The sequence below is a fragment of the Falco naumanni genome, chromosome 18 (assembly GCF_017639655.2).
Source record: "Falco naumanni isolate bFalNau1 chromosome 18, bFalNau1.pat, whole genome shotgun sequence".
Lineage (NCBI taxonomy): Eukaryota > Metazoa > Chordata > Aves > Falconiformes > Falconidae > Falco > Falco naumanni.
The window spans coordinates 5,477,588-5,502,483 of record NC_054071.1 but is presented as its reverse complement, the minus strand read 5'-3'; the positions used below and the strand labels follow the sequence as shown (position 1 = coordinate 5,502,483).

Genomic DNA, 24,896 nt, shown 5'->3' with positions numbered 1-24,896 from the left:
TAGTTATTTTCACTGTGTGCTTGCTGATTGGATGACGGCCTGGAAGTCCTCAAGAGGACCATGAGGCCAGTGGGGTTGCTCTTGTACCATAGAGGTGACCATAGAGGCCGGGGGGTGATGCCGGAGGGGCGGGGCGGGCGGGGCAGCTGGTTGCGGTGTGCCGGCGGCTGCTGCGCCCGCCCCCTCTCCAGTCTCTTTTAAAAGATCATTTTGAATGTTTAAACGTCTTCCCGTGCTTTATTGCAGTGCCCGGTTCAGCCTCAGGGCCGCTCTGCGCGCCGGGTCCGTGCGTCGCTGGAGCCGCGGTTGAGGCCGTGGGGCCTGGGCAAGGCCCGGCTCCGTGCCCCGTGCCCGGGGGCTGCCGCCGGGGTGAGCCGGGAGAGGCAGTGGGCCCGTCCGGGGCCTCCGGTGTCCCGCTCACCGGGGTGTCCCGGAGGGGCCTCCCCAGGCCTGCAGCCCCTTACCAGGGCTTTACGCTCCCGCTTTGCTAACCTCCCTGAGCTTTTTTTCAACCCCCTCCCGAGCCTGGCGGCCCAGGGCAACCGGTACCGGAGTTCTTTGTCTCTCCCCACCCCGTAACCGGAGCGCTGGCACGGAACGGGTGTATCGGGGCGGGGGATCCCGTATCGAACTACAAGTCCCAGCAGCGGGCCGGGACCGCCCAGGGGGAGGTATCCCGAGCAGGCGGCACGGGGACGGGGGCCTTTTCCTGGGCTTCCGCCTCTCCGCGCAGTCTCGGAGGTTTCCAACGGTGCCCCTCGGTGAGTGGGGCGGGGGGCGGAATGTGACGGGGTCCCCTGTACCCCTCCCGGCCCGGAGTTGTGATGTCCCCCGCGGGGGTCGTACGGGAGGCTGGGGGGGGCGATCCTGCGAAGCGGCGACGACACTTACGCTTTCGTTTCCCGGCGGTGGCACCGGGGGTGTCTGGCCTATGGGGTGGGGGGAACAGTCTGGTCCTCTCCCCAGCGGGGCCCCACTCGCGGGGATGCTAACGGGCACCGGCTGCCGGCGGTGGGGGCTGCCCGGCACATCGGGTGTCCAACAGCAGCTGGAAGTTGGTCTCGCTTGGGAAAGGGGATTCCATGATTCCATGTTTTTCTACATCTTCGGGACGCTGCAGGTGAATGAAAGAAGCAAAACGGCAACAGCGAAAGAAAAGGGAAAAAAACAGGAATTTTCCGGAGAGAGGCTGGGCCATAAGCACCAGAGGAAGCAGGATTTATTCTGCTCTGCTCAGGGTGAGCTGTTATGATACCTCGTTAGGCATTAACACCCCGAAGGAGTACCCTCAGGCGGCAGCAGCCTCGCGCGGCCTCTCCTGCCTTCGCTGATGACTTGGAAGCTGTTGGCGTAACAAAAATGTGAACGTTAATAAAATGTCCTCTCCCCTCTACTTCCTGTCATCTTTTTGTGGAAGTGAATCACACGCTCTGCCATCAGCACGCTCTGCACAGCCTCTGGGCTTGTTTGCCTTCAAGATTACAAGTATTTTCACCAAAACCAGCATCTTTTCTTGCTTTTTTTTTTCTTCTTTCAGCAAGGCCTATTGTTTTTCTGCATCCAGACAATGAGTCTTCATTTTCTTTAACCTTTGTCGCAGCAAGGGCTCATGTCCTGTCCCAAAGCAATGCAATAACATGATTAAGGTGCTGTCCTTACATCTATTTTCTTTTTTTTTTATCTCCTCCATCTGGTGGCTGTCAAGAGATCCCTTGCATTTGGGAACTGCAAATCATAAGGCACATCAAGGTAGGAAAGATTGACAAGAGCCAGATAAAGGCTGAGGCTTAGGTGAATTGCACACCATTTCCTACGCTTTACTGAAATAACTAAAAGTACGCTGCAGCCCTGGGTATCCTGGAGGATTGCACTGCATCCATTTGTAGGGGCTGCCTTGCCTTCTACTCCCAGCAGGAGGAATTCCCCTCCCAAGGTAGCCTATGTCAGTGCAGTTATCACTGCTCTTTCCAGCTTGGATACCTTTTCCTTTCTGAGTGCAGCCCCACAGTCCCCATCTAAACTTCTGCCTGACTGTCAGGCTATTATTTGGCACAGAATACAGGTGATCTCCTGGATGATGCCCGAAAAAAGAGCAGGGTTCCTGGGAGCTTATTTCCACGTGAAGCTTCTGGATTGGAGGTGACCTGAAATGCTCCAGTAGGATGATTGTTCATGATGAACTTTCCCTCTGTTCTGAGGTCAATCCTTGCTTGCTGCTGCTGTCACTAAAATCAGCTGAGAAGGTTCTGCTTTGGATTCCTGGAATTGAATTGTCTGGGATTGGTGGCAGAGCTTTCTCAGCAGTGATCTGCCCCTTGACAGATTGCCAGGGCTGAAGCCTTTCTGCCTAGAAGACCTCATGGCAAAGAGGGTGATTTATTGTTGGGTTTCCAGTCCTGCCTAGGCTCCTGGCAGTTTGCATACTGCTTTGATCAATGTACCTCGTACAGATTTATGTTGTGTGATTTGTAGTGTCACAACGCACTGCAAAGTTTCCTGTATAGATAACTCACACAAAAGCTTTAATGCTGTTTGTTGACCCTGCTGTCATGCAACATATTCATTTCGATACTGAGAATCATCTTGCAGTTTCAGCATAGCAGTCACAAGTAGCAAGGCTATAATAGCCTCATGACACAGGCTGGTGAGACAGAAGTACGACGATCTGCCTCACCAGGATCTCCTCTGTTTCTGCTTTTCCATGGGAGCTGAGCTTAGCAAGGTACCTCTTTTCCCTTGAAGCCAGGAAGCTGAAGATGAAAGTTACTATGTTTGGAGGTCAACTCATTGCATCAGATTTGAATGCAGATGACAGGGAGGCTGTTGAATTTGCTTGTCACCAGCATGACTGTGTCTTGTGTGTCTCACCACGGTCAGCCAGTGAAGGTGGAGCATGTTAGGGCTGGGAATGCACAAGTTGTGGAGCTCCTAGCATGATAGATTGTAAACTGCTGTTTTTGTTGTATACTACTGTTGAAGCATTTCACTGATGCAGTGAAACCTCTGTTCTTCTCGAGCAACATACTTGTGTCCAGATTTCACAAGAGCTGATGCACCTCCACATTAACTACCTACGGTGGGGGTGTGCCCGGAGTATCACATCACATTAAAAACATGATGTAAGGCTGCATGTGGGGACAGCCAGCATTCCAGCAGGGTCTTCAAGCATGGGATCCCACCAGCCGGCACACATTCTCCTGCTGCTGCAAGGCACCACTGCCTCTCCCGTGTGGCAGATCTGTAGGTTAGTCAGTGGGTCTGGTTCATGGAAGGAGAGAGGCTGTTGTGCCATACGAGCAGCCTCAGAGTGCCAGGCTCTGTGGCTGGGAAGTGGCAGTCAGGTGAAAGTCTTGCATGTGTCTGCTAAAGAGGATCTGCAAGCTGCTATGGATGTCCGGAGCAGCCTGGGCGCAGTGGCAGGGACACCAGTGGGCTCATGTGCCTCGCTGAGAAACCCTGGCATGTGCTTAGGGGGTTTGGACCTCACAGCCGCGTCATTCCCAAGCTGTACCTGTTCATACCCTTCACGGATACAACTGCATTGGCAGCATCTGGAGATGAGATAATCCCCCCCTTCTTTCCTCTTATAGACTTCCACGATGGATGAGACCTCCGATGAGCCTCCCACTTCCGTGGTCCTCTTGGACAACTGCCACTTCTCCCAGGTCGTCTTTAACAATGTGGAGAAGTTTTACGTTCCCGGAGGAGACATAACCTGTTACTATACCCTCACACAGAACATCATTCCTCGTGGGAAGGACTGGGTGGGCATCTTCCGGGTAAGTGACTACTGTGAAACCAGATGTGCCAAGTATGAGAAAGCAGCAGCAGGCAGAAACAAATAGCTTGGGCTTTGATAGAACGGGGTTGGGGAATTTTTTCAGTAATAACCTTGTGTAGTGGAACATCTTTATTGTGCCTAGGGACAAAGTGCCAGACGCGTTGTGACCTGAGCAGCCTCAAGGCTAATCAAACACTCCAATTATCCTTTCATGCATAGACCACAGCTCTTAAAAGTCGGTATCAATGGAAAACTCCTCCCAGTAACTGATCTATGTGGAAATGTAGTCCCATGACCACAGGATAAACAGGAACTGTGTGATGCCATGTAACAATTTTGCTGTTGCAGGTGGGATGGAAAACAACGCGGGAGTATTACACATTCATGTGGGCCCCTCTGCCTGGTGACGTCCACGGTGATACCGCTGTGCAGCAACAGATCCAGTTCAAAGGTGTGTTGGGCACTTGGGTCACTGAGGCGATGTATGCACACCTGCACACACAGGCATGCGCACAGACTCACGCCTTAGTGCCGCTAATAGGCACTACATTTGGAATTACAGAATGTAGGACCATGCTTTGGGAGACTATTTCAAATCCCATAATAAATCACAACATTTTGAATCTGCTAAATTCTGCCATCCTGAGTGATATGGTTTGCATTCTTATTACTGGCACAAGGGGTTACTAACAATTAATAACAATAAATAACATTGCAAGAACAATACTGAACTAGAATGTCGTGGTTTTCTGTGGTTCTCACTATCTGTGCTGTATAGTTAAGATGTAGAGGAATGAAGGCAGTGGGTTGATTATCATTGATAACATGCAGCTGTGGCCTTGCCTGAAGGCAGTGAGTTGATTGACATGGACGATGTGCAGCTGTAGCTTGTCCCACTAAGCAGTTAAATAGCCCTGAGGAGTGTGGGAGAGGTCATTGGGCAGAGGGAGAGTTAGTGTGGTCTGGCTGTTGAAGGAAGGTGAAACAGCATGGATGGTAGAATCTGACCAATAGTAAAAGCCTTGTTGCAGCCAGCCAGCTAGTTTGTTTGTGCTGCAACATTAAAAGTACTTGAATAATTAGAGGCTGGACATGATGGGATTGTTGTGCTTGTCTGAAGGTTACTATCTCCCGAAAGATGATGAATATTACCAATTCTGCTATGTCGACCAGGATGGTGTGGTCCGGGGAGCCAGTGTGCCTTTCCAATTCAGAGCAGAGACTGAGGATGATATCCTGGTGGTTACCACGCAGGTATGTGCCCTCTCTTCCCTTGCTTTTTGCTGCCTCTGCTTTTGTTAGCATATGCTTACTGCTAATGTGGAGTGATCTGGTAACCTGGATGCTAAGCTGGGACTCAGCAGACTTGGATTCTGTTCTTGGCTTTGCTACTGATCTGTCACACAAATTTGGGCGGCCTTTGTTTTTCTGCCTGCCACTTGTCACTTAGTTGGTGAGCTCTTTGTAACAAACAGCAACTTAATATATAGCATTTCAGGACATTTTGAATACTTTTAAATGTGTATGTTATTTGCATGGAAACAGCCTGCCGTTAGGTGGGAGTAAGGGGATGTGGAGGGACAATAATGAGGTTCTGTGAAGCCAAGAATTCTTTCTGTAGTGTCTTGTGTGCAGCCCTTTTGTTAAGAACTACACTGCAGTCATGGTCCTAATCTAACAAACTGATTTTGAGGCTGCAAGCCCAAAGTTCTGTCTGCGCTGACTTCTGCAGATGCAGAAGGCATTGAGCATCTCCAGAGATCAGGGGTAATATGTGCTCAGTATTCAAGAACTGGGTTGATGGTCATTTTTGGCCAGGCTAGGGAGTGTGAAGCAGCAGTCTGGTCTGCGCTGCTAGTGAAAGCATGGGGAGGTATGTGGTGTTCCTTTTGCAGAGCTCATCTTTCTTTGCACTGTGCTGTTTGGAATGTAGTTTTTCAGTGCTTCTGTTATGACCGAACAACTTTGTTGCTTGCTAGGGAGAAGTGGAAGAGATTGAACTGAGAAACAAAAATTTGCATAAAGAAAACGAGGAGCTGAAAGCAAGCTGTGCAAGTCTGCAGAAACAAAACAGTGATCTGCAGGAAGAGCTTAAGAAGACACAAGTAAACAAAAAGGTTAGTAACTCGGAACCTTTAAGTCTGAAAGATGAAGAGGGACTAAGTTAGGTATTGTTCCACTGTATACTTCCAGAGGTTTCTCCCCATATTGTGTTTAATCCTTTATCAAATCATACAGCACAACAGTACAGTATCACTTTCTGTGATAAGAACAATAATTATCAACAAAAGACATCTTCAGACACAGGAGTCAGGAACATATGTAAAGGGGAGTGTTCAAAAATGTTTTGTAGACTGTCCTGGAATCACGTTATCGTTATCTTTCCTTCCTTCAGTTTTGCTTAGGTCAGACCCCATTTCATTGATATTATGAAAGAGTAGTCAGGATGCAAAGGAGAGATTTTCCTTCTTCAGAGGGGCTGACTAATAGTGTTGCATTTGAAGGTTTTTGCACATCCAGTGCAGAGTAGGACTATTGCTTAGGTCCCATTTACCTCCTGTCAACCTTACTGTGATTTTCAGGAGCTGCAGGATAGTCTAGAGTCTCTAAAGAGCAATGCAGAGAAGCTGGAGCTGGAGCTGAATTCCCTGAAAAAGGAAAATGAACATCTAAAGGAGCGGGGTGACTGCAAAGAGACAGAATTGCTCCAGTAAGTGTATTTACAGCAATTCTCAAAGTAGGGTTTTGTGTAAGCACCTTGCCTATAGGGGTTAAATTTCCATCCATGAGAGTATGGTGTGTTCTGATTTCTTTTGAGTAGAATCAAAGAGCAAATTCAGAACGTGACCTCTGACAAGGAACGCCTGGAAATCAGACTGAAAACAGCCCTGGATCATGTGGACCAGCTGCAGGTAGCAAACAGCTGCCCTCCTTTGCTTTTACGAACTGTCTCTGATGGAATCAGTTTCCCTTGCTCAGAGAGCTGAGCAACTTTGTGGTGTATGAGTTTCTTTTTTGATTTCTTGGGTTCTTGAGGAAAGTGTCAACCTTTGATATGATTTGACCTCCAGGGAACCTCAAGAAAGTTGTGTTCTGGAATGATGGATAGAGGGGAGTGTGCTAAGAGAAACTGTAAGGATTTTATTCCTTAAAAATGTCCCCTTTGCATGCTCATTAAGTTGACCAAAGTCAGACTGTTGTTTACCTCCTGCTAGCTAAGGATCTAGGCACTAAACACTTCTGTTTTGAAAAACATTCTAAAATTATGTTCAGTACTTGGATGAAAACAAGACTTCTAGCTGGGAGGTATGTGAAGGGAGAAGGTAGACTGAAAATAGCTTGGTGGTTATGTCTGGGATGTGGGAGACCCAGAACGATGGGCTAACTATCTGGCTGTATGTCTCTGTTTTTCTCTTTGCTTTCTGACTTCCCAGACGAGAAGTGTTGTGTTGAAACTTAGCTCTTCAGAGAAAGTCTGAATGAATGCTGTGTTCTGATGAATACGTCAGCTCCAATGCATTCCCATGTAACCAGTCTGTTTCTACAAAGGTTTTAATGGAAAAATGTTTTCAGGAAAAAAAAATAATCATTGGTGGGTTCTAGAGCTTTGCCTTCTACAGCAAAAGGTGCCTGTGCTCCTCACTCAGTTGTTGGATTTTCACTTTTTGCACACCCTTGTTTCTCCCTAGTCTCAAGTGCTGAATTACGAGAAAGAAGTAGAAAGCCTGTCTCATATGGACCATGACAAGACAGAGCAGCTTGAAAGTTTAAAGGAAGAGAATCGCCAGTTACGCATGGCTAGAACTCAACAGGTAAAGCTGTCCCTGAGTATCACGGTGCTTGGGGGAGCCAGGGCAGGGAAGCAGAGGCATCCTCTGTGGTGAGCAGTAAAAATATTGCTCAATCTTACAAGAGTCTAAGGGATTCCATGACAGAGAAATGTCTGTGGTGGTGTGGGTGTTCACATAGGTGGCTCTGTGAACACTCCATCTGACAGATCCGTATAGTATGTATTCTTATAGTATACACGTATGGTTTAGTTTTGGAAGAAATGTCTGTATAACTAGACATTGTAATTTTGATTCTCTGAGGCAGGAAAATTCAGCCTCTGTCTTGATCCTTTGAGTCGGCTCAAGGGATAAAGTAAATCAGTGGGAAATCAGGATTGATACTTAGCTGATTGCAGGTAACTGCAGCTAAGCAAAATTGTTCCAGGACTGGCATTTAGTGATAAATAAAACAAGTTACCCTAAATCTGCCCAGACTATATGCTGTAAACTTTACCTCCGACAGGAAGCTGACTAGTAATTGGTGTGAGGTGGCAGCCTTGCTGGTCTTCTCCCTGTTGATGTTTTTGTGTCTTTCTCATCTTTTAATATCTCAAATTTACCATTTAATAATTAGTAAAATAGATGCAATGTGCTCAGAATACAACAAAATAAGCTGTGAACAATACAAAGTTTCTGTTCTGCAGTTTGGTGCTCTGCCCCACATCATCCTCCAATACCTCTTTGCAATTCTTCTTGTGAAAAAGGAGCAAAATAAGGAACTTGAACATTGCATGGAAATCTTGAAGGGATCTGTTGTGGTCTAGCCCCAGCCAGAAACTAAGTACCACGCAGCTGCTTGCTCATTGCCCATCTGCTCTGCGGAGGGATGAGAAGGAGAATCAGAAAAGAATGTAAAACTCAAGGGTTGAGATAAGAACAATTTCATAATTAAAATAGGAGGAAAAACCCCCAAACCAACAATAATAATTATTAATAATTATAATGAAAAGGAGGGAGAAGGGGAGAATAAAATGCAAAGGGAAGGGAAAAAACCCAAGTGATGCTCAATACAATTGTTCACCACCTGCTGACTGATGCCCAGCCAGTCCCTGAGCAGCAGTCGGCCTGCCTAGCCAACTCCCCCAGTCCCTATACCATGTGTGATGTCCTATGGTATGGAATATCCCTTTGGCCAGTTGGGGTCAGCTGTCCTGGCTGTGTCCCATTGCAATTTCTTGTGCCTCTCCAGCCCTCATGCTGGTGGAACCTCAGAAACTGAAAAGTGCTTGACTTAGTATAAATGTTAAGTAGCAACAGCTAAAAACTTCAGTGTGTTATTAACATTGTTCTCATACCAAATCCAAACCACTGCACTGCAGCAGCTAAGAAGAAAATTAACCCTGTCCCAGCCAAAACCAGGACAGGGTCAGAGGCCAAACTCTCACTTTTGTTTGTCCCACTGCCTGCAGAATGAGCAGGTGCCCAGCATTTCTGGGAGAGCAGCTGGAGAGGTGGTCCTGACAGTGCTGAGCACAGAGCTCTGCTGTATTGCGTGGAACCCGTTGGTACCTGTGCAGGGAGCTGAGGCCCACTGACAGCACTGTTTTCTGCCTTCTTCCGATTTGCAGAACAATCACATTTTCCCCATGATGTTACAGATGACTATATGTATAACAAATCTAAATTTATGGACAAAAAAGCTTTTCTGAGGTAACTTCTGCAGACCTTTTAGAAGGAATCCACAAGCCTTAGCAGTGGAAATCACTCCTTGAAGGAATGTCAAGTATATAAAAGGGCAGTGTGCTGTGGTGTTTCTTTCTGCTGAAGAAACTATCATTGGCAGTGACTGAGGCCATCATATAGTCTTTAGCCTGTTGCCCTGAGTGACCTTCTAAAGGTGCTTCTCTCTCTGTTTGTGGTGCTCAGGAAGCTTTTGCAGGCTGTACTCTCACTTTGGCATTGGAGATTGGATGCCTAAAATAGATGATGTGATTACCTCTGCTGTGATGCCAAATGTTCAGAATTCTTAGAGTGATACTTGGAGAATGACTGCAGAATCCCTAAGTACTCTAGCTTATCTAATTTACTGATTTAATTCAAGAGTCAGCTACAAGATTAATTCCTAAAGATGTACTGGCTACCCACCATCAATGCAAGTCTCACAGCACCAGGAAGCCTGACAGACTTGAATAGCTCTCACCTGCCAGGGTGGATTTTTCAGCTGTACGAGCTCCTTTTCTTCAACCTCCCTCTTAGTTTGACCTTCTGTATGTCCCCTACAAAGGTCATGTGTCATCTCACATGTTGTAATGAAAATACAGAGTGTAAATGAGCGGGATGTGGAGATACCTAGGTGACAAACCATGAAATGGTAAGACTCCCACTGAAAGGGAAGGGTTATTTGTTGGTAAAAATGCAGCATGAGGCAGCTAGTATGAGAGCTCCAGTGCTTGGAGCTGTCGTCATTTTATGTGTCAGTTTCCCATGATTTACTGATTGCCACTCTTTCTTCATAGCAACAAACCCGCGACTTAATGAAAGAACTTGAGGAGCAGAAGTGTTTGTTTCAGGCTCTGCAGGCAAAAAAGAATGAAGCTGATGAAGAAAATCGGGTGAGAACTTGGGACAACTCCTTTGCCTTTTTCCTGTATTGAATATGACACTAATCTCTCGGTCTAGTGTTCAGTTCCATTAACCTTTCTACCAAACAGATCACTAATTGTGCCTGCACGTGGGCCATCACCTGAAGGCTGGCTGCCAGGCTGCCTGCAGGCACGTACAAATGACTGTGTGTGTACACTCACAGTGTGTTGCTGCCACGTCTGTACAGCCTAAGAGGAAGGGTCCCAAAACTTGCACCTTTTTCCCCCACCAAAGAATAGGCTGGTTTAACCATGATAGCATGGGGTTTTTTAAAAAATTCTGTTAGCTTAATTCTGACACCACTGGAATGAGTGGACTTTACTCATTTAAATGGACATATTTGTTTTGTCCAGTCTAAGTAATGACTGCTCAGTTTTGTTCCTTACTCTGCATGACTTCAGGAGAACCTTCTGTCTTTTAAAGTGTATTCCTCTGTTGTGATCATGCTGTCTGCCTTTCTGAGCAGGCCACAGAACAGATCCTCGCCCACTCTTACCTTACTTTCCCAGTCAGTCAAGCAGGACTAACGTTGAGCTATCTAAAAATTTAGAGCAATTTTGATTCTGGCAAAAGAGGATCTGTGTTAGTGCAAGGTATGACTTTTCTCAGAAATGGTCTCCTAAGCTAATGGAAATTCATTCTACCCTTTGCAGAAATTAATGGAAGAGAATAACAGACTGCTGAGGCATCTCTTCCAGGCTGCAGAGGCTTCTTCCTTCTCTGTTTCACAAGCTCAAGCTCCAGTTCGAGCTCCTGAAGTAGGAGGCCTTCTGTTTGGAAATCCATATTATGGTGAGATTACTTGGCATTCTGTCTGAAACTGCAAATGCATGGCAGTTAAAGCCTCTGCAAATTATCCTTCCTCTCGAATTGAATGCTGTAGAAAAGACATTATCAACAGCACCTCTGTGCAGCTTTGTGTGTGTGCAGATGACTTGGCAGCTGCAAAATGCTGCCAGGTGTTAAGGGTTGGCTTAAGCGATCAGCTGTCTGTTCATTTGCTGCCAAGAGAGACAACTATTAGCTAGTTTATTCAGCTGTGAGACAGCTAGTTCTGTGGCTTATATCCAGTTTCCATAGTCCTAAATATAGAGGTTTAGATGCAGAACCACATCCTCATGTTTCAAGAATCACTAGTTATCATCACATGACATTGTTAATAACTTTGCTGTGGCTAAATTAATATATTATTTTTTCCAGCTGCAGGAAGAAACCCAGGGGCAGGAGATGCAGACATAGTAAGTAAAGTGGACACAACTGGACATGAATTACTGGTTTGAAATAGAAAGCTCCAAGTTCAGCTCTGTGGCCAATGGTCTACTTGCTGGTTCAGTCCTGGTAAGACGGCGGACAACAAAAGTGGATCCACATATGCTTAATGTGTGGAATTAACAAGAGTTATATGTCTTAAGGAAAAGAAAGGAAACTCTGTTGACCTTAATCTCTAGATACTGCTAAGAGCTGGTCCTTAATGTCAGAGTGAGCAGCATGCAGCTGCTAAATACCTTATTTCATATTGGAGACATGGACATGTGCTATGTGGGATGGAACGTTCGAGAACCTCTCAGAAGCTCTTGACTTTTAAGTGCTATTTAGAGAAGCCTGGAGCCATTTGAAAACATGAGTGTAAGAAGTCAGAAAGACTTGTCCAAAAGTGATAATAGCTGACTACTAAGCTTTTCTTTTTCTTCTCTTCTAATATCATTTTTAAACTGACTTTATTTGCATTTGCTTTGTACTTCAGGCTTCTATAAGGAAATGCCCCATGTGTGATGAAGTATTTCCTGAAGACATTGAAACAAGCCAGTATGAGGCCCATGTGCAGAGCCATCTCCTGGAGTGCCCACTCTGCAGCGAGACCTTTGAAAAGTCCAATAAGCAGGTGTTTGATGACCATGTTTTTTGTCATGGCCTGGAATAATTCTGAATTCATATCTGCTCTGTAGAATAGGTAGCAGAGGCCGCAGTATAGAATAGACCAAAGTCACTGTATAGGCTTAATTCATGCTAAGATCACCCAGAAAAGACTGACTATGCCACTAGTACTGTAATTCTGACCCTTCTGTTCCATGCAGCATATGACCAACACATAAATCAGGTCAGACATCCACATCCTGAAACTGAATGACCATCAAGCTTGAGTTCTCTGTCTTGGATAAGGATATATGCTTGGTAAATGAATTGCAAATCCTATAATTGGTAATGTAGCTGGGCGTGGTACTAGTTCTTTAGAACAGGATTGGCCATGTAACTGTTTATTCAGGTGGGGATCCAAGTGATGGAAGGTGGTACAGCAGTTTTCTGTACTTGGCTGATACATCTCTATTATAATGGGTTTATTCTTTAATATAGCACTGTGATTGCTAACCAAAGACCAGAGACATTTTATAATCTTTTAGGATCACACCTTCAGCCCTGCTCAGCTTCTGGAATGCAGAATTAATTATTAATAAGTAAAAGTCTGAATAAAAACAAATCTCACTATCAGCCATAAAGCAAGTGAAAGAGATCTATTTATATAGAGACCAAATATCCATTTGCAGATCTGAAGGTTTAGAGCCGTCCTTCTAGCAAAGTAGGCAGCACAGCTTATTCTAGGTTGAGGCACACACACTTTCTCCATCCATCTCGGGATGAGAATGAGAAAAACCTGATGTTTCTGAGAGAGGGAAGGTCAGTGTGGTGTGGAGCCCACAGGAGAGCAGTAGCCAAGTTGTCTCAGCAGCACAGAGGATAAATGGTCTCTTAGTCAGAAACTGGGCATCCTCATTTAAAGGAAACTATTAATTTGGATTATTTCTCTTTTATATTTCTAAACCTTCTGGATTTACCAAGAAGAGCCTGCTCTGAAACCAAAACAATGTGATTCAAAACTAAGTGCCTTGGGATATTCAATGCTTTGTGCATAGATTATCCAGTTACTATTTTAATTTCTGCTTCAGGATTTTCAATTTATGATTAACAGCTCTTTTTTTCCATGCAAACACAAATGGTTAAAGGTTTATTATCCAGCTATATTAGACTGTTTCCTGCTGACTATCTGAAGCAATAGAAAATCCTAAGTTTACACAGTTCTAAGAATATTTAGAGTAACAAAGACTTCAAAATGTTTTGACTGTTTTGATTCTACACAACCTTTTTATCAATCTCTTAAATAGAGTATTTCTGTCTTGAGATGTACTATACTGATAAGCATTATTTAAAAAAAACCTGTAACAGAAAATAACTGCAAACAAAAATAGAAGCTATACAAAGAAAAATCTTTGAAAAAGATGTCTATGTCTGATCATTCCTAAATAAATTGGAGGAATTGATGGGGGCTCTTCAGGGAGCTATTTGCAAGCTTTCAATTACTTGCTGAAGCTCTCTATAACAAAGTACTTAAGCACCTCTCTGAATAACTTTTAGCATGCAAAGCAGTATCCCTAAGGGTAGTGAGACTCTGTTCAACAGAAAACACATATTTAACTGGTTGATCCTCAGTGGCTTCTCACAGCATGGGAATATATCACAAAGGCCAAAGGATAGTATGGGATAAGGAGAGAAAAAAAAAAAACAGGAAAGTAAAATGACCTGTGTGGGATCTATTTGTTTATATCTGTTCCCAGTAAAGCTCGTCTAAATACCTAGAGCTGGCTGAATTTCTTCTGTGTCATAGGAAAGTCCAGCATATCAACACCTTTTTTCCCTAGGCTAGGAGAAAAAGCTGAAAAGCTTCTCACTTGGGATGATAAAATATTATTTAAAAACTACTTGGTATTGTATGTATTTTGACAGTGATTACTATAGTCTATCTCAACATTCCTGGCATAGCTTTATCCCAATTTTGACAATCAAACATTCCCCAAAATGAGGCTCATTTTTAACTGAACCCTTGTTTCCTCAGGAGAAGCCCCACTGTTTTTCAAGAAAATGCTTTCCCTGGCCCCCAACCTTTTCCCATACGTCCTTATTCTAAACTATATTTTACTGCTTTGTATCCTGACAGAAGCAGATCAGATGTCGAGAGATGCAAAAGTAAATTTTACTAAACCCCTGGTAGTTCACCCAAACGCCTATTATCAGACCTCTTTCCTTTGTACACTGTGGCTGGTACTGGCTTTACCACCACCTATCCTAAAGTCAGACCTGGCCACCTGGGTTTGGAGTTCTGTCATGACACTGCCTATGTCCTTGAGCTACCGGTGCCAAGTGCTAGCACCCCTCTCTCCATCCCTTTGGCACTGGTGCCCATCGTTGTCCATTTGCCTGCTCCTGTCTTTCTGCAGATCCCATTGCCTGTGCTGAGGTGCCGGCCCTGGGGCACAGGCAGCAAGCGGGCGACCGGCAGAGGGGGTCAGACTGCAACAGATCTCACCAGGATGCTGGGTTTTTTTAAGTCTTTTTTTTTTTTTTTTTCTGTAATAATGACACAAGATTCACACTCCCAGCCATATACTTTGGCCTGATACGGGTCATACCTTCCCTATCCTGGGCAGCCAGGGACCAATTTACCCCTAAGCACAAATTACATCATCTATTTTCTGACCAAGTTTTCATTTTGTTTGTAATTTACAGTATTATTTATGTTACTGCTGCATTTAGCCTTTGGAATCGTAAGAGGTTTCAATCCTATCTCAGTTTTATGGTTTAATACAGAAGTAGCTCAAATGGCTGATAATTACATATAGTTATATTTTGGATGAGCTCCAATTTACATTGATATGTATTGGATAAGGACCTTGAAATACATTTGCAAAAGGGACTGTAGGGATTTGGCACAATTTATACCTGAACTCATATAGCATCTGAATGAGTATTCGTTAGAAATGTATCGGAAAGGAAGAAGTCATACTTTGTGGGCCAAATCTCTGTGATTATTTATCTTTTTAAACCTTTACAGGGCTTACCAATTTGGTCCAAGTTGGGAACTAGCCCAGTTTGCTTTCCATCAGCAATCACTGCTCCGGTGAAGCACAGCATTTTCTGCTCTCTTGTCCAGGCAAAACCACTCAGCCTCAGAGAGCTCTTCTTCCCTTTGCTTGGTCCTTTTGATTCTCCCTCATTTTTGTCAGACCCTTTGCCTGCCTTCCCCAGGAAGTTTGATCTTCTCTTAGGCTTTCTCTCCCATTCACAGAGTATATTTTTAATATGTCTGTCCATGGCACATCATTTTCCCATTAATAGGTATGTTTCTGTGTGTGCAAAATGCAAACCAGATGATAATTTCTCTCAGCTGCAAAAACACGCTGATAACCATGGTCACAGCAGGCATCACATACTGACTGATGTCAGTTTGTTTCATAAGAAAGACCATTGTTTTGCCTGCAAAAAGTTATTTTTGGTGCAGAAAAAAAGACTGGCTGCAAGGGAGACAGTTACAGATTCCCGATGCCCAAACTATTTCAGCCTCCAAAGACAGAGAATCTGAAAGGATGCTGAAATAACTTGACTGGTGGCTCAGCTTCTCTCAAGAAGTGATTCCGAACTGTACAGCTACAGTCCACTTCCCCACTTTAACAGCCTCTTTCCTCCACCTGTTCTCCTCCTGGTTCCTCCTCACCTGTCCATCCTTCTTTCCTCTTCCTGCAGAACAATTTGGACCTTCAGCATCGTCAGCCTCCTCCAAAAACACATTGCTGAGGTTCAGGGTGTGGACGAAGGGAGGCAGAGGCACAGAGCATGGTCCATCTGGCAGCGCTGCCTCTCCCTGCCTTTCACTCCACAGAACACAGCCTGGGAGCGCTGCCACTGCTGCTCTTCACCTTAACAAGGCTCCAGTGCAGAGCAGAGCAAGCTGAAAGATAATAAAAAGATTCTTGATAGAAAGGAATGTAAATAGACAAGATGCAGGTGAACAAAGGAGGAAAAGGAAAGCCATGTATAAGCCAGCAAGTGAGTGGTTATACTCAGTAATCAACTTGTCAGTTTGATTTTAAGACACGGCAGAAGAGATCGATAATTCTTTACAGCAGCATAATGCACATCTAGGGTTTAAAGTGTTTTGATCGTCAAAGTACTTATTTCAGTCGTCAATCCTGTGCTCACTTAGTAAGTGGAGGTGCTTCTGCATTTGCTGTGTCAATGATAGGAAGGGGAAGACAGCACAGAAGGGAATGGTGGAAAAAAATGCTCTAAAATGCACTTAAGACTGCCATGCTGGTTTAGGTGGGCAGCTCGGGAAAACCTGGGGACGGAGGGAAAAGTGAAGATATCACACTTACACAGAGGATTTGGGGTTTTTTTGGTCACTTGTATTATTTTGTAAGGACACATTGTTTATCTTTGTTCTGCTGTGGAGATCCAGACTGACCTACTCCCGCTTGCACAGGAGTCAATGAGTCCCTTTATCTCTAGTGCACTAGTACAAATAGAGAGTGCTCAGCGGGTATATAACGGCACGAAATCCAAACGCTGCCATTTATCACCCTCTTTGTACTGAATTAAATCACTATGTGAAATGCACTGAAGAATCGAACCTTTATTGTTTTGTTCGTGAAAGGATTGGGTCCCAGAATTACATCAGTTGTTTTCTCTAAACAGCTATTAGCCTCCTCCATTATACTAACAGAACTGGTTTCCATCCTCTGGCTCATTTATTCCAAACCAGCATTATTGAAGTGAATGGGGTCTAGGCCCTGGATATTAGAAGAGCTGTTGGTCTACTCATAAATAACAAGTTGTCAAGGATTTTAATGGAAACCCTTAGAGTGCTGTAAATCTGTGCAGTTCTGCCTGCATCCCCTCCCTCATTTCCATCACAATATCACTCCAGTGGGACTGCAGCTTGCAGCTTGTGCCAGGCAGCCTAGATTGGTAGGACACGGGGGAAGAAGGAAAAAAAAAGCTGGAGATGGGGTGGGGGATTCAGAACAGTTGGTACTGCAGAAGCATCTGCTGGGTGGCCGGTTTCGGAGTCACCTGGCCTATTCAGCATAGCGAGGGGATAGGGCTATTCATCCAGGGGGACCGGAGAGGGGAATAACAGAACCAGGGATGCTTGTGGAATAAAGACGGATGTATTGCAGTTTACATTTCGCTCCGTTGGTCTGTGAAGCAGTAAATCTCGGCAAGTAGAGGGTTTTGTTAGGTTTTGATCACATTTTAAGTGGTAGAGCTAGTGCAGTGGTACTGCACAGGATGCCTCTTGCTGTTTGGCAAAGAGGACTTTCCAAGACAAATTTTTTTGAACCTTCCTAGCCAGTCCAAACTACCTGCAGGGAAAACTGATTGAAACAGCAATGTTTCTGTAGTTCACTGGATCTGGCCAGAAACTGGGTTACTACAAACTATCGCCCTTGACTTAGTCATGCCCCAAATATCCATAGCTCAGCTGCCTGCTTAGATCACAGCAACCTGCTGTGTACAACACTAAAGCCTTCTAGGAAGGAACCTGAGCTCCCTCGTCCATTCTCCATTGGCCATATGATATTATGAAATATATTATGCACAGCCATGCTTGTGCCCATCCCACTCACAAAGCAGGCAGGACTGCACGGGGGCCTATTTAAGAGATCATGTGGACTCTCTCTGCCTTCTGAGGCATCAGAGCTCGTTAAAATTTATATGCAAGGTCAGTTTAGGCTTAAATGTAGGCTTGCACCCCAGCTTACCATGTAATATAAATAAAAAATTACATCGGTGACAAAGCTTCAACTAGCTTCAGAGTGCCCAGGGCTTATAGTCTTGTGTAATTACTAGTCTGGCACTGAGAGTCTAAAATACAGCAAGGCCATCAGCAACACAAATCCAAAATTAATGACGTTAAATATAGCTCCTTTCACATTACAGCTTCACATGAGAAGCTCCAAAGAAGTAGGCCTTAGGAGACTTATGTTCTAATTAAATATTACCCCTATGTTACAGACAGGGAAACAGTTATGCAGATATGAAGGAATTTGGCCAAAGTCACTCCGAAAATTTGTAACATAATCCCCCTTTCCCTCGCCAGATTTAACATTCATTTTGAGAAAAGCTGAACAGCACAAGAAGTGAGCCAGGATGGAGAAAAAATGGACGGCTGCCAAAAGGGATTGATGCCCTTCAGACTCCAGGGAGTTTTTAACCCTTCCCAAAGGTTTTTCCAGCCTGAAAAACCTGGTGGGGTTCATCAGACTCTACTTCTCCTCTACTGATCCATAAGAGATTTGCCAGTGGGAGCAGCTGCTTGGAGAGTGAGTTGATAACTCAAGCCCTGAGGCACTTACATCTGTACGGCTCATCCCCTGCCTGCTTCCCTTCCCCAGTAACAGGATGAGACTAGAATATTGCATGTGCTTTTATAATGTGTATTCCTGTGGGGCCTTGGTCATGATTATGGCATCTAAATGCAACCAGAAACAAACAGTGACAACGAAAAACACAAAAGAGATGGTCAGCCTGAAGATTCTGAACATTTTTTGCACTAAATTTTTTTCTATTTAATAGTAAATTGCACTTTCATAAGCAATCCAGTGTAGTTAATTCCTTTTTTAATAACAGTTATAATATTTTTGAGAGCAGCTGCTGCACGTTATGTAGTACAGCTGAGAGCACCATATGGATTTTTAATTCCTAGGAGTTATTACTTGGTTGTAGCAGTATATATGAACCCATGCCTGCCTTAATGGAGTCATTAGGTTTGACAATCCTTCCTTAAAGAGGGCTATTGTTAGGATAGATCTGATCCAAAAGGTAGGAAAGGTTTGGAAGATGGACTCTTCGTTATATGAAACCGAGAACATCAGTATTTTTTTAGGCAGCTCAGTGGTTTTTACACCTTCAGGAAGTTCCTTCTCTGTTAGAATAAGATAATTTTAATGACTTGTATTCTGTCCTTTCAGAACTACACTTAGAAAGTTTGCCTTGAGGTGTTATGGTTGCCTTATGCTGGTGGGTTTTTTAACAAATCAGGCAAAATGGGAACACTCAAACTTCCTTGCAAGCTACCTACTAGAATGCCCCTCTGCTCTTAAAGGAAGAGATCTTATAATAATACTCACAGTTACAACCCTAACACATGTTTTGGAAGATACATTAGCTTTGAAGGAGCTATTAAATCATATTTTTCAGTGAACTTTTCTAAGACAACCTCTACACATTAGATTCTTGCACTTCATCCTAAAACATGTGGCCAAACAAGAGACAGAAGACAGACTACATGCATCATTACGGGATCCTAAATGAAAATTTCTTTAGTTCCAGTAAAGGCTCCAATCCTTGTACTTACAAGCAGCAGAAGAGAAAAATACACTGCTGTAATGTAGAAGCAATATATACCTATATATCACTTGAATGCATCTTATTGAGTATGCTACAGATTGCTCAAATAAATCTGAGCTCACTGGATCTTTAATTCTATAGAAAGTGTTGGAAAACTCTTAACCTTATGACACATATCAGGATTGTAAAATTTAAAATGAATTCTAGTAAATCTGCTGCTGGCTGCCATGGAAACGGAGCAGGTTAGTTTAATGGAATCAGTATCTCAAAAAGAAAAGGGAATCCAAGCTTTTTTGTGTGTGTCGAACAATTAGCTCAGAACAACCTGCTCCATTTTTAGCCATGTCAGTCTGTTTCCATGGCAGCAGGAACTGAATTCATACAACTGTTGCAAATTCTGATTGTAAATGGTGCTACCCATTGTGTCAGCAGCACCAGCCAACCTCGGAGTCTAATTTCAGTTTCCCAAAGCTGATAATTTTGTTTCATTATGATTTTAATCAGATTATTTTTGCGCTGGTTTAAAGATTTAAAACAAGGTTGCTGTAGTATCTGTGCACTATTAGCCCAGAGTTAGGGAAGCATGGCCAGATCTGGTACAGACTAATCTGCAAACTTTTGAATGTTTCAAAGCAAGTCTGGAACTCGTTGCCTCACAAATAAATTCTTGATGGGAAGATCATCCATAGCCATTGCTGTTTAGGGATCAACATTTGGCCCTGTGAAAAACTTCAATACATCAAGTCACCTGAAGTTGCGGGCCTCACACCCACACACCTCCCTCCTTCTGGCCGCCCAGAATTACACCCTACAACAGCCTAAACGCAGAGCCTTCCGCCTCCAGCCCTCCACACGAAGCTTTCCACAGACGGAGAGCAGAGCTCTGAGGTAGGGACCGGTTTTGTACCACAGGATCCCGCCCGGCCCTGAGGAGCGCGGACAAATCCCGCCCGCCATGCCTCCTCGCTTGCTGGCCGGCCAGCTCAGCTCCTCAGACAACGCCCCACAACCACCCCCAAGACGCCCCTGCGCAGCCTCCTGAATATTCAAATCAGCCCGCTCTTCCCATCTGTGATTGGCTGTGGCCGTTCAAATGAAGCCACGCCTCCCTTGCCGGGGCGGGGCCGTTAGTGGCCGTTGGTTTGGGGGCGGGAAAGGAGGCGGCTGGATGCGCACGCGTAACACCGGCGCACGCCCGTGACGCTAGCGCGTCCTCTTGTTGCCCTAGCAACACCTTCCCCGCCCCTTGCTGCTTTTATCCAACCAGAGGCCCTCCTGGCCTCTTAGCCCAATGGAGCAGCAAATGTTATTAAGGGGCGGGGCGAGAGGGGTGTCAGGCAGGTTGTTTTGCCCAATCAGGAGGCGGGGAAGGGTAGGAGCGCGCTCCCCTTAGCGGCCCGGCTGCTGCGGGACTCGTCCCAGCGGCTGGCGGGGGTGGGTCGCGCAGCCTGCCAGCCCGCCCCACGGGGGTACCGGCCCTCCCGGCTTGGGCCTGCCGCTGTGTGGGCTGCGGGGTCCTAGCTCCCTGTGCTGCAGGCCCAGCCGTGCCTCCGGGCCTGCTGAGGGCCGTTACAGGGGTGGTGGTCTCTGTGAGGTTCCTGCCCCGGGGTTCTCCTACTGGCGTTGAAATAACGCCAGGGGCTGTGTGACAGGTGTGAGGGTGAAACCCTGAGGAAAAAAATGCTTCAAAAATTGCTCTGTAGCCATAGATGGGTCTGTTGAGTGCTAGAGTCTGCTCCTGGCACAAGGATGAAGCTCGGGGAAAGCGTTTCTGTCCCATCTTGGCTGGGAAAGCCAAAATAACTGTGGTGGAGTCGATTCCTAAAGGACTAGTAAATTTACAGTTGCACGAGGGTCAGCATTATTTTAACATATCAATTGAATTGTTAGAAATCAACAGCTTTAGTGTCTGTGCGCCTTGTTTTGCAGTTTGGCAGCCTGTCCTCGGAATTCCCCCACTGACGCTGTTGACTTCAGGCATGTGCTACCAGTCCTTCGAGTGTTTCTTTATTGGCCCCGGAGTGTCCCCTGTTGTCGTAACACTTGCTCTTTGTGAGTATGTGCTATCCCTAATGTTTAATCTTTCTGAAGTACTAGCTTGTGATCATTATGCATATTTCTCTCATAATGACTGAAGTTAGGCAAGAAGTCAAAACTTAGTAAGTCTGTGAGCTCTTGCCAGTATTTTCTGGATTTGTGCCTTCAGAGAAGAACATGAAGAAACACTGTAAATGGCTCCGTTCCCAATCCAAATAAAGCATTATTCAGAGTTGTATTCCAGGAATCTTTGTTTTTCACCACTCATCAGAAACGTCAATGGAACTGTTTGTTCTAGCAGTTATTGCTAGCTAGTATGAAGCTTCTGAAACAGTAAGAATTTGTCTGTTTGTTTGGTAGTCATTTATGACTAATTGCCCAGGTTATTATCTAAAGTGGACAGTTTGTAAATAATACATCCACAGCCAGCAAAAGCAATCCACCTTGATTGATTGCCGAGATCTAATTGAACAGAGATTCCACATGTCCCTCTGAGTGCAAGCAGAGAGTTTGAAATTACAAATCTTCATTCTCTTGAAACTGCTTCTGCTCTGCGATGCTGTGTGTGGAGCTGCTAGCGGGTATGGCTTTTGGGGAGCAAGAGATAATGAGCGAACAGCATGCTGCACAGATGTCTCAGCAGATCGATTAGAGGAAATGAAAAATAATCAACTGCTTGTGAGAGTGAGTTGGTTAGGCTACACGCATGTGATGATTCCTTTATTGTTCTTTTGCAGTCAGAAAGGTGAAGATCAAAATATTTGTTTCTGGCTTTTTCTTTTCCCCTGGACTTCTTTCCCCAGAAAATTAGCCACTTCCCTGGAAGGAGTAAGATCTGTAGGAAATTTTTGCTGGCTAGGAACATAAGCAGGGTGGTAAAGCTCTTCTCAAAATAATTCAACTTCTTTCTTAGTGTCTTCCTGCAGAGTAAAGCTTAACTTTCTTCTTGGCACAATTATTTTTTGGGCATTGGATTTAAATTCTATTATTTGTATGTCAGAAGGAGCTAACTTCCAGCATATTAGAAGCCTCTCCCGAATGCTATGTGAAGATTAATATGCTAGGCTAGTTAGAAATTATTCTTAGAAAGGAAATCAGGAAAATTAAGTAACTGTCACTTAAACTTTAAGTGCAGAGGGCTGAAGGAAAGTAGTCCTTGTTCTTTAATCTTACAAAATTCTTACAATCCTATTTGCTGTTACAGTTAAAGTTACGCTTCTGCAAAATTCTTGAAATTGTTTAAAAACTCAAGCCTAGAAAACTGACATTAGAAAGCAGCTTTAATGCAATCATTTCATTATTTCATAGTGTCCCTCTGTTCTGTTTCCCTCCTCATAGTCATGACAATTTGTAGCCCAACAGCAGATCAAGTAATCGCAAGACTTGTATCTGTAAACTGGACTCTTGCCTGTCAGGGCAGACAAATCTGAGGAGGACATAAAATGCAGACAGGATATGATCTGCCAGCTTTACATCTCAAGGGTAATCCCTCCATTCCGTGCTGCTTTGTCACTGAGCTGGTGTTTTAATATCCAGTTTAGCCTTGCCTTGATGTGGTCAGTCAGCCATAAATAGCGTCCACTGGTCATTTCCTTCAGATTCATCACTGTCAAAAGAATTCATCGCTGTCAAAAGAAAAATGTCTACTTTATATGTTATTCTGTAAACTCTTGTTCAGAAATGACTTCTAATATTTTGCGGCAGAATCACCTTGACAAGAATTCAGGGCATTCAGGATAGATAAACTGAACAAGGAAAACTTTATCCTTCATCCATGAATGAGCACTAAAAAGATACTTATTTTTCAGGAGTCCCATTAAGCCCTATTGTCCTGTTCCAAACAAGTTTCTCACCACAGTGTTTTTGATTGACACTTTTAAGTCATGTCCTTAATTAAGTTCTAATATAAAAACTTCATTAAGCTTCTAGTTGTTTGGACTTCTAATAATCTGAGGAGCAAAACCTTCATTTACTTTGGTTTATTGTTGACCTTTGGTCACACTTTATTTTATGGGCTAAATTTGTTTGACTTTGCATTGACCTCATTGTTATTTTTTAGGGAATGTTCCAAGGAAAGAATGAAAGTCTATGAACGTCTGGAAAAAATAAGAGATGGAATGGAAAGGAGGACACACAGAGCCTCTGGCTCAGAGAAAAAGAAAGTAGGAAATCGGATCCTCTTAAGCAGGAGGTAGGGTGGACTGACCAACAGGCTCCTTTTCTGTTGTTCGTGTTTCATTCCTTCAAACATTCATGCTTTAAGTAAACTTCAAACTCGCTGAGCTGTACGATGACCAGCTATGGCTTTAAATTTAAGTGGAGAACCCGTGAACACTTGCTGTAGTGCAGACACAAGCTCTAGTTTGGTAGGTGTTACTACACCCCAGTAAGAGACATTTACAGTATCCTTCCCACCTCAGCACCAGGCTAGAGTGTAATTCTGACTTAGAAAGTACTTCAGTGGGGACATCAGCTAGCCTTGTCACCTTTGCTATAGCGATTAATGAGTTACAGTGTTGCTCTGGTGTTCCAAGGAAGTTTAGAAGCAAATTGGCTTCATGTTCTCCTTCCCAGCCTTTTATTCTTGGTAGATTAAAGTTTGATCTGAGGATTTATGTGCTGCTGACATCCCATGACCCTCTGAGGATATTTGTCTATAATGAGGGCCTTACACATTTTGCTACTTCAGCATCCTCTGACCTTTTGCATAATAGCTTGGTAAGTAAACAAGCCTATTAGCAGAAGTTAATGACAGTTCAATACATAGCAACCAGAGATATGGAGAAATCGTAATGGTTCGACTGTCCGTAGCATCTTTCTCTTGAGAATCTCTAAGCACTTCATAAATACTGGCAATTAATCTTTGTAGTATCTGAATGCCATAAATAAAATTATGCGTGAAATATTTGAGCAAATTCTACAGTAGAATACAGCATGTGTTATATTATCCAAATCAGTGCTGCAGACAAGTTTTGGCACAGTTAGTTCTTCTATAAATACACATGTAATTAACTTTCTGTATTATTCTGTTACTATTTTTCATGAAGCATTGGGGTGGGGGGAGGTGGGGAGGATAGTTAAAGGAAATCTTGGGAGGAGAAAAGGTCCTAAATGCTAAGATAGTTTGGCTTACTTCTTTATGAAAAGAAGTCGTGGCTTATCTGATGGCTGGAAAAGGTTCTGGTATGCAGTTCTGGATCATTCCAACACAGAATTAGCTCTACTAATAAGTGGTTGTAGAATGGGGCCTGACTGGGAAAGAGGGTTATCTTCCATTGAAACTGCTGATTTCTCAGAAGTGATGGAATTGGAATGCTGATGAGATTGCAGTGAAGTGAAATTGAAACTGTTGAGCCTCATTTATTGGGTTCTTTAGAGTAATGGGATCAGTATAGGGCTGATCATATTTAGTGCCATTAAATCTTCTGTGCTTAATTAAGATGCTTTGTACATTATGCAGTGTGACCAGGATCATGTAGAGAAGA

The 24,896-nt window shown here is 44.2% G+C and overlaps 1 protein-coding gene and 1 long non-coding RNA gene across 4 annotated transcripts; one reads left to right on the top strand and one right to left on the bottom strand.

Moving 5' to 3' along the window:
- Positions 1 to 152: 152 nt before the first annotated feature.
- Positions 153 to 13,422, top strand: CALCOCO2 (calcium binding and coiled-coil domain 2). 3 transcript variants are annotated; one of them, XM_040617363.1, is made up of 13 exons: positions 155 to 761; positions 1,121 to 1,238; positions 3,591 to 3,779; positions 4,130 to 4,232; positions 4,902 to 5,035; positions 5,761 to 5,898; positions 6,364 to 6,491; positions 6,603 to 6,693; positions 7,471 to 7,593; positions 10,068 to 10,163; positions 10,848 to 10,986; positions 11,395 to 11,432; positions 11,939 to 13,422. In XM_040617363.1, the coding sequence occupies exons 2-13, from the start codon at positions 1,125 to 1,127 to the stop codon at positions 12,113 to 12,115; spliced, it is 1,470 nt and encodes a 489-aa protein (XP_040473297.1). In that variant the 5' UTR covers positions 155 to 761; positions 1,121 to 1,124; the 3' UTR covers positions 12,116 to 13,422. The 3 variants fall into 3 exon arrangements, with proteins under 3 accessions (XP_040473298.1, XP_040473297.1, XP_040473300.1); XM_040617366.1 differs by lacking the exon at positions 155 to 761 and adding an exon at positions 1,706 to 1,749 and having other exon boundaries at positions 1,138 to 1,238; XM_040617364.1 differs by lacking the exon at positions 1,121 to 1,238 and having other exon boundaries at positions 153 to 761.
- On the bottom strand, positions 12,686 to 20,348 carry LOC121098878. The gene is made up of 2 exons (XR_005831363.1): positions 20,152 to 20,348; positions 12,686 to 15,970 (listed from the first exon to the last, which is right to left on the bottom strand). It is a non-coding gene; the product is annotated as an uncharacterized LOC121098878 (long non-coding RNA).
- Positions 20,349 to 24,896: the final 4,548 nt, after the last annotated feature.